We start from the raw sequence: 9,817 nt of genomic DNA on the forward strand, positions 1-9,817 counted from the left end.
AATCACACAAAATACGCACATTAACACTCGGGTTTCACAACCTCCATCAAAGGTCAGGTTGAAATGGTTTATTCAATTGCTTGTCTGAACCAGCTGATATGAAAACAGCCATCAAATGGGTCAGCTGGATCGGCTTTATCAAACAAACATAACAAATACATTCCGTCGAATACAAAATGCTTATATGGGTCAGCCAGAAGTAAAGAAAAAGATAGTAACAAATACATTCTGTCAAATGCAAAAAATAGCCATCGATTTCATTAGATGATAACTAGTACATTACAACATCTTTCAATGATAACCAATACATTTGAACATCATTCAATAATCCCCTCGAAGATAATACAATATGATAATCATCCAAGTAACTATCAACATACGCATGTCTGATGTCTCAGATGGTTTATCAGTGCATACAACCTCATATAAAGGGGTGGGGGCATGTAATAACCTATTAAAAAAAGGTAAATTAAATAAATTAAAAGAATGATGAAATTACCCCTCTATCAACTTAGTATTGTTAAGAGTATTAGTCATTTTGGATGGATTTAGCAATTTTTTTGAAACTTCAGTGGTTCCTATGAGAAAAAAACATTTTTTGGATGGATCTAGCAAATGTGAATAAATGTCAGGGACGATTTTAGCAATTTACTCCATAATCCAGATATCAAGATCATTTTGCAACCCATCATCGAACAAACATTTGTTTTATAACATCTAACATAATTCAGATGGTCATAAACAATCCTAAACTATCATTCCTTTGCCATTTAAAACATCTTAACAAAATGTTATCCTACAAAAGTCATGTTCATCTAAGATATTGCAACCAAGCATGTATCATTAACAAACAAGAACCCATTAGATCAAGCAAACACTTTCATCATACATAAACAATAGCCACAATGCACATTATCACATAATCAACACTTTTATCATGTGCTAAAAGAAACACTAACCGGCTAAGGATTTTGAGTGTAGAAATGAGTAGGTTTGTTGTCCGATAATCCTCGAGTGAAGAACACAAGCTGATCCAAGAGCTTTGCCGCTGCCGTTTGGATCCGAAAGGTGGGGAAGGAGGATTATGGTGGTGTTTTAGGGTTTTAGTGTGAGAGGGAGAGAGAGAGTGTGTGTGGGAGTGAGTGTGAGGGAATGCTTGGGGGTTTAGGTGTCCAAAATAGGAAGGTATCGGCTTATGTGGGGGTTTTATAACCCATTCAAGGGCCATGCACCCTAATGGGTCTGAATGGGCTCATGGAGGTGGTGCGACCCAAATGACCCAACTGTTCACTCGATACCGAATGGTCTTGAGTCGGGTTTGTGGTCTCGGCTCACTTATACATACATATATATTACATACCCCTAAATTTAAAATAAGCATCACATAATACATCCAGATAATTCTCAAATCATCATTTAATAGTTTACGTACACATAATGCTAAATAAGGAGGTTGCTCGGGAAAACCTAGAGTGTCACATTATCCCCAAGTTTTAAGAACATTCGTCCCGAAAGTTAAGGCAGCCACTGTCAAGCTAGTATGAGTGAAAACGTTTCAACGGGGTGTCACATCATCCCCCCGTTAGTTTGGAATTTCGTCCCGAAATTCTGTTATAGCTTCAATGCTGGGAGTTTCGTTAGGGAACAGCTGGGTGTATTTGCGCTTCATCTGGTCTTCCCGCTCCCAGGTAAACTCTGGGCCACGGCACGAGTTCCAACGAACTCGTACAATAGGTATCTGGCTACGTTTGAGGGTTTTGATTTCTCGATCCATGATCTCAATCGGTTCCTCAATAAAGTGTAGCTGATCCTCAAAAGTTAGTTCCTTGAAAGGAATTATGAGCGTTTCATCTGATAGACACTTCTTCAGATTAGACACGTGAAAGACGTTGTGCACCGCACTCAGTTCTTCAGGTAGATTCAATCTGTAAGCAACCTTACCGATTATCCCGTTAACTTCAAATGGTCCGACATATCGCGGATTAAGCTTGCCCCGTTTACCAAAACGAACCACACCCTTCCAGGGTGAGACTTTAAGTAGAACCCGGTCACCGACCTAGAATTCTAGCGGTTTCCTACGCTTATCAGCGTAACTTTTCTGACGGTCACGAGCTGCCGCCATGCATAGCTTTATCTGGGCAATTCTTTCTGTAGTCTCGACTACAAGTTCCGGGCCAGTAATTTGACTTTCGCCAACTTCTGCCCAACACAGAGGCAATCGGCATTTACGACCGTACAATGCCTCAAAGGGTGCTGCCTGAATGCTGGTGTGGTAGCTGTTGTTGTAGGAGAACTCTACCAACGGTAAGTGTCGTTCCCACCCGTCTCCAAAATCAATAACACATGCTCTCAGCATGTCTTCAAGCGTTTGGATGGTACGTTCCGTTTGGCCATCGGTCTGTGGGTGGTAAGCAGTGCTCATATCCAGACGTGAGCCAAAAGATCTATGCGTAGCTTGCCATAATTCGGATGTAAAGCTTGGGTCACGATCGGAAATGATAGAGATTGGCACTCCGTGCCTAGCAACTATTTCCTTCAGGTAGATTGCAGCAAGTTTTGAATACTTATCGGTTTCCTTGATCGCGAGAAAGTGTGCGGACTTGGTAAGGCGGTCCATGATGACCCATATGGTATCGTTCCCGCTTTGAGATCTTGGCAAGCCTGTGACGAAATCCATGGAAATTTGCTCCCATTTCCATTTTGGTAGTTCCGGTTGTTGCAACAAGCCTGACGGCTTCTAGTATTCGACCTTGACTTTAGCACAGGTTAAGCACTTGCTAACGTAGGTGGCTATGATGGCCTTCATACCAGGCCACCAATATGTAATCTTGAGATCGTGGTACATCTTATCCGAACCAGGATGTATCGAGTAACGAGATTTGTGTGCTTCGTCCATCACAAGTTCATGTAGATCTCCATAGAGTGGAACCCAAATGCACCCTGTCACATAGTAAGCGCCGTCTTCCTTTTGTTCTAAACGTTTCCTCGATCCTCGCAGGGACTCAGCCATGATGTTTTCTGGTTTCAATGCTTCAACCTGAGCACCTCGTATTTGAGTAGGGAGGTTAGACTGGATGGTAAGTTGCAACGCTCGCACGCGCTTAGGTGTAGTGTCCTTTCGACCGAGGGCGTCTGCTACGACATTGGCTTTGCCAGGATGGTACTTGATTGCGCATTCGTAATCATTCAAGAGTTCGACCCATCGGCTTTGTCGCATGTTTAACTCCTTTTGCTTGAAGATATGCTCGAGACTCCTGTGATCGGTGTAAATGGTGCACCTGGTACCGTACAGGTAATTCCAAGTCGTGCGTAGTGTAGTTCCTTTCGTGAGTCTTAAGTTGTCGAGAAGCGTAAGCAATAACCTTCCCGCGTTGCATTAACACGCAACCGAGCCCATGAATAGACGCATCGCAGTAAACCACAAAGTCGTCGGTACCTTCAGGTAACGAGAGAATAGGAGCTCTACAGAGGTTATCCTTTAGCTTCTGAAAAGCAAACTCCTGAGCTTTATTCCATTTGTAAGCGACACCCTTCTGGGTGAGGGTCGTGAGGGGTTGAGCGATCTTTGAAAATCCCTTGATGAATCTACGATAATATCCCGCCAATCCCAAGAATTGGCGAACTTCGGTCGGAGTCTTAGGTGTAGGCCAATTCTTTATAGAGTCGATCTTAACTGGATCGACGTGAATTCCGTCCTTATTGACCACGTGCCCAAGGAAGTGGACTTCTCGAAGCCAGAAGTCGCATTTCGAGAACTTGGCGTACAGTTGTTCATTGCGAAGGAGTTCGAGAATAAGACGCAGGTGTTGTTCATGCTCCTCTTGACTTTTCAAGTAGATCAGGATGTGGTCGATAAACATAATTACGAACTTGTCAAGGTAAGGCTTGCACACTCGGTTCATGAGATCCATGAAAACCGCAGGCGCGTTAGTCATTCCAAAGGGCATGACGAGGAACTCGTAATGACCATAACGAGTTCTGAACGCAGTTTTCGAGGTGTCTTCATTACGGACTCTCAGCTGATGATAACCTGATGGCAGGTCAATCTTAGAATAGTAGCTCGATCCTTGCAACTGATCGAATAGATCGTCGATACGTGGAAGAGGGTAACGATTCTTGATGGTGACCTTATTCAGCTCACGATAGTCGATGCACATACGGAATGTGCCATCCTTCTTTTTGACGAAGAGTACTGGTGCACCCTAGGGCGACGAACTAGGACGAATAAATCCTTTATCAATACTTCTTGTAGTTGCGTAGGAAGTTCCTTCAGTTCTGCGGGGGCTAGTCGATAAGGCGCTCGAGCTATAGGCGTCGCTCCGGGAGTTAGCTCGATTTGGAATTCGACCTGACGATGAGGAGGGAGTCCAGGTAGTTCTTCAGGAAATACCTCGGGGTAGTCGCGTACCACTGGAAATTTTTCAATCCTCGTTTCCTTTTCCAGGGTGTCGGTGACGAGTGCTAAGATAGCGGTGAGCCGCTTTCGTAAACACTTCTGGGCCTTTAAAAACGAGATTATGCCTGTGACTTCTCCGCCTTTGTCACCTTGAACGATAAGGGGTTTGCCAGAACGGCGGGGAATGCGAACCATTTTCTCTTGACAGAGGATTTCAGCGTGATGTTTGGATAACCAATCCATACCAATGACGACGTCGAAGCTTCCAAGAACGATAGGGAAAAGATCGATGCTAAAGCTCTGACCAGACAATACTAGTTTGCAGTTACTGATGACGTGTGAGGCCTCGATGTTTCTACCAGTTGCTAACTCAACGGTATGCTTAGAACTTATTATCGTAGGCGTACGCTTAAGCTTCTTACTAATACGTGTTGGTGCATAATGTCTAAAGCCTGCGTCTTAGTCTTAGTTAATCAATGTATAGGGTCTAGTTATGTTAATTATGTATTGTATAGGGGTTAGTTGTGTAAAAGTTGGGTTTTCATGTAAAGGTTTCGCTTATATGGACATGTCCATATACGCGAAACTATTTGTTAAAAGGTTTCGCTTTTATGGTATGTTCACATAAGCGAAACTATTCCCCTATAAATACCCTAAGTGTTTTCTCATTTTGTACGTTGATGTCACAAGTGTAGCCGACCTGCTGACCTTGTATTTCATGAAAGTTTAATGAGAAAACGGTGTTAAAGTGTATTACTTCTATTTCTACTCATTTCTTCTACAGTTTTGCTTTGATTCATGCCAAATATGGATTTCCGCTACATATTCGGTAGGTACTAGCTCGAATTGACTCATTTGACTGTAATTGTAGGACCGAGTATGACAGTCAAATGAGTCAATTCGAGCTAGTACCTACCGAATATGTAGCGGGAATGCATATTTGGCATGAATCAAAGCAAAACTATAGAAGAAATGAGTAGAAACAGAAGTAATACACTTTAACACCGTTTTCTCATTAAACTTTCATGAAATACAAGGTCAACAGGTCGGCTACACTTGTGACATCAACGTACAAAATGAGAAAACACTTAGGGTATTTATAGGGGAATAGTTTCGCTTATGTGAACATACCATAAAAGCGAAACCTTTTAACAAATAGTTTCGCTTATATGGACATGTCCATATAAGCGAAACCTTTACATGAAAACCCAATTTTTACACAACTAACCCCTATACAATACATAATTAACATAACTAGACCCTATACATTGATTAACTAAGACTAAGACGCATGCTTTAGACATTATGCACCAACAAACTCCCCCTTGGATACAGCCGCAGTCTTCGTCTTGTCTTTGGGTCTTCAAACAGCTCTGAACGACTCTTCCCTTGGTTTCGGCTTCCTGCTAAGCGCAATCCTTATTCTTTCATTCTCTTTCTTCTTCGCTTTCTCTTCTTTAGCTTGCATCTTAAAAAACGTACCTTTCTTTTCTTCAAGCTTTTGACGTTCACATTTGGCTTTCCTTTTCATCTTCTCATCAAGCGACCACCAAGATGATTTCCATTTAGTCTCAGAATTGATACCTTTTTAAAAGCAAAGGGAAACAACACGTTGAAACTGCTGCGCTTGTTCTCTATCTGCTGGTTGATAGTGAATCTTGTTGATGAAAAGGCATTCTATATCCTTCGCAGAGCAATTTACAAGCCACATGGGATCATAAACATGTATCTCTCGAATCTCCCCTCCTGCTCTGTAAGTAATAATGGCTTTGGTAGAAATACAACTATAAACCCAACCAATGAAGCCTTTATAAAAGTCTTGTTCCATCTGAGGCATTGGTATTGTTTTCATCGTTCTTGGCGGTTTAACATTCAAAATAGTCTCTTCAACTCCCGTTTCAGGATCAACCCTCTGCACCCTCTTAGGATGATGTGGCTTCCATTTACGAAACTCTTTCAACGATTCATATTTAATGTAGCCCCACATAGCAACATCATTCTTTCGAATATGATAATCCAAACATCTAACCTTTGGCAGTTCATCCACATTCCACCATGGTAATGACATGATGTCATATAAACGTTCAAAGTACTGAACTCCGCACTCTCTTCTAATTGCATACGCATTCACCTGAGGTAAGAAACCCCAACTGATGATGTCACCAAGAGATACGCTTCGATCACGTTCATAATACTTCAAAGGTCTTTTAAACTTTCTCTCATGACTCTTTCTGAACCACTTCGATCTATCTTCCTTTTCCATTTCCTTTTGAGTGCTCTCGAAGTTTTTATCTTTCACCGCCTCAACTACTTTTTTTCTTAATTCTTCTCTATTTTCCTCTGCAAAGAACTCCATAAGTGTAGGATACTTAGAAGTATCTTCAACCACATCTTCATCATCCGTCTAGTCTTCAATTTCAACTGTGTTGTACTTATCAGCCTCTTCAATATACTTCTACGTGTATTCAGGCTGTTAATTGATATCAAAAGTATTCAACTCTTCTTCAAAGTCGAACTTGAACTCAGGATCCACAGTATGCATCATTTCTCTGTAAACATCTAATCCCAAGATTAACTTTTCAGTATGTTCAACGATCTGCGTTTTACTAGACTCCCCCTTTCCACTTGCTTCCCCTGATTCTTCATTTACCGAATCATTCATCAAATCATCAACTGTTTTCTCACTGGAAGCTTCTGTAGCTTTCAAACCTGTACCACCTGCAGCGTCATCATCATCATCATCATCATCAGAACCATGACTGCTCGTAGAAAACACTTTTTCATCTTTTTCATCTTCTGCTTCATCCTCCTCTTCATCATCTTCATCATCACTGTTACCCATCAACTCTTCAAGATGTGTTTCATCCTCAAACAAACCAGATATTGCAGTGATTGGCTCAGGATTATCAACCACCATTGAAGGAACAATCGATCTTTCAGTCACAGCTGAACTTCCTTCAACTCCTTTGCCTTTGTCTTTCATTTGCTCTTCTATTTTAGCTTGACGTTCAGCTCTGAGCTCTTCAACCTGCAGCTCTTCAAACTTTTGTTCTACCGATGTTCCAAGCATGCTTTTAACAACTTTGTTCAGCATATAGAACTCGTGATCTCTTAATGCTTTAGCTGCTTCAAATTCTTTGTTCTTCAACTTAAAGTATTCATTCTGTTCATCATGTCTAGCCTTTTCTTCTTCAAGTTCAGCAACTCTAACCTTCAAGATATCAATTTCTGATTGATCAGATTCAATCTTTTTCACCAACTCTTTGTTATTCATCTCCAGCTTCTTCACACACATTTCTAAAACTTTCTCCCTATCAGACACTTTCTTGTTTTCAGCTGCTAGCCTCTTGTTCTCAGCAACAACTTCTTCAACTTTCTTTTCAACATTTTTGACTTGTGAAGTGTTGGCAAAATCAAAATCTCCAACATCTAAAAGATTATCCTGTGGAGTATAAAGACCATTGTTAGACAAACCAGGTTGCATTTGGGTGAGTGGAGGTGTTTGAAATATTTCTTGTAGGTAACAAAAGGTTGTTGTGGTGGTGGTGTTTGATGAATAGGTGATGGTTGTCTTGGAGGTGTTGGTTGTTTAGGTGGTGAGGATTGTTGTGGTGAAGTAGGTTGTCGGGGTGGTGATTGGATAGGTGATTGTGGTGGAGTTGATTCATGTGGTGGTGTAGGTGGTTTCTTTGTTTGTTTCTTCTTGAGCACAATCTTTGGCACTTTGATCTTTGGAGTAGCTTTGAGAATCTTTGGAGAAACCACTTTCTTTCGACCTCCAGCTTTCTTTCTAACTCTCGGAGAAGATTGTGATCCTGAGACATGCTCTGGAGAAGGCACATAAACATCATCATCATCCTTTTCATGTCTCTTTCTCTTCCTTAACAGCTTTTCTTTTTCTATCTCTTCTTGAATTCTTTTTCGACTTTCAATCTCGTTAATACCATCATCTGAAGAACTTGATGAACTTGTTGTACTCTTATCTACATCGTCACCCTCAATATCTTCAACAATCTTCTCTTTCTCTTTCTGACTTTCAGCATTTACCACTTTATTAACATCAGCAATAATTTATGGCCCTGTTTCCAAGACATCTGTATCAAACAACTGATCAACATTAAATGGATCGTCTTCAGCAGTTACAACTTGTTCCTTTTCTGCAGTAACCACCGGATTATCTTCTTCCGGTTCATCAATCAAAGATATTGTTGCTGCTTTCTTTTGCTTCTTTCTAGGTTTTGATGACGATCCTTCACCCTGTTGAACTATAGGAGCCGCCTTTCTGCGTCTTCTCCCAGTTTCTTTCACATACCACTCATTCTTTGTGTTTTTGAACTCTGCAAGAACTTTCAACTCTTCAGCATATGCCGCTTCTTTCATCTCAGCTTCATTCCTCCAGTTCTAGTGTTCAACTGGATCTGGATCAGCATAGTTAGCATCTTTTATAGCCCCAAAGAATGCAACATCAACTTTCGGTTCAGGGTGATTTGGGTGATACTTCACAAGCTGTGTAATTGTAATCTTGTTCATATGTGATTGCACCAACAAGTCATCTTTTATGTTTCTGTCGATCTCAGGATACGCGTGGTCTATCAACATCTACACGAACCTCGGATACGTCCAAGACCTGATCTTTGATGTAATGTTCTCTGCCATGTAATGAAATACGATATGAGAAAAATTATATTTCTTGTTTAGTACCAATGCAGTCACCATATTCATTTGGTAGTCATGCATCGCATCATAACCTCCTTTGGTGTGACTTAACGACATTAAAACATAATGAATCAAGAACTTATACGGCTTTGTAAACTTTGATTTCAAATAATTTCCGTCATTCAAAGCTCCCTGATATCCCATCCTTAACATGCATCCCTTCACCATTCTTTCTGGAAATCTCATTGGAGAATTTGCTTCATCAGGAAAGTTAACAACTTCAAGAATAAGAGCTTCGGTGACCAGAATCTTCTCCAACTTGCCATGTACTTCAACAACTGAAGAGATAACTTTATTCTGCTCATAGTAGTTGGCGTTTTTCCAGAATCGTTCAATATGAGATCTATACAGTGGTCTTTGATCAGTCAACGCCTTCTGGATGGGAATACGTCCCATGAACTCCAATATACCACTGAAATTGACCAGTTCCGGATATTTTTGAACATCCAAATCACAACAGCTGTTGTGAAGAGGATCAAATACAACATTAGACACCTGCAAATGACAAACACACTGAATGAGACACTTAGAAATTTTTCAAACATTAAACTTTTACAAGTGACAAGATATAATGCACAATCAGAGAAACTATAAATGTGCATAAAAGTGGAACTACAAATTGAACTTATAAGTGGAACTATTTTTGGACACACAAGCGGAACATGTGAATGTACAACTAAGCGAAACACCTTGATTAACATATAA

General features: G+C 40.8%; 1 protein-coding gene across 1 annotated transcript; it reads right to left on the reverse strand.

Moving 5' to 3' along the window:
• Nucleotides 1-6,869: 6,869 nt before the first annotated feature.
• On the reverse strand, nt 6,870-8,776 carry LOC110900891 (titin-like). The gene is made up of 4 exons (XM_022147750.2): nt 8,489-8,776; nt 8,108-8,425; nt 7,235-7,838; nt 6,870-7,114 (listed from the first exon to the last, which is right to left on the reverse strand). Exons 1-4 carry the CDS (start codon nt 8,774-8,776, stop codon nt 6,870-6,872), a joined length of 1,455 nt encoding a protein of 484 aa, XP_022003442.2.
• Between the last annotated feature and the right edge of the window lie 1,041 nt (nt 8,777-9,817).

This window comes from Helianthus annuus, chromosome 2 (assembly GCF_002127325.2).
Source record: "Helianthus annuus cultivar XRQ/B chromosome 2, HanXRQr2.0-SUNRISE, whole genome shotgun sequence".
Taxonomy (NCBI): Eukaryota; Viridiplantae; Streptophyta; class Magnoliopsida; order Asterales; family Asteraceae; genus Helianthus; species Helianthus annuus.

Excerpts from the sequence above, each read along its gene's own strand:
- LOC110900891 (XM_022147750.2), bottom strand. The coding sequence starts at position 8,776 with ATGAAAGAAGCGGCATATGCTGAAGAGTTGAAAGTTCTTGCAGAGTTC. Across the intron at positions 7,839-8,107 it reads AGATCAAAGTGCCAAAGATT|GATAATCTTTTAGATGTTGG; the intron begins GTGCTCAAGAAG and ends TATACTCCACAG. Across the intron at positions 7,115-7,234 it reads ACATCTTGAAGAGTTGATGG|GTGGTACAGGTTTGAAAGCT; the intron begins GTAACAGTGATG and ends ATGACGCTGCAG.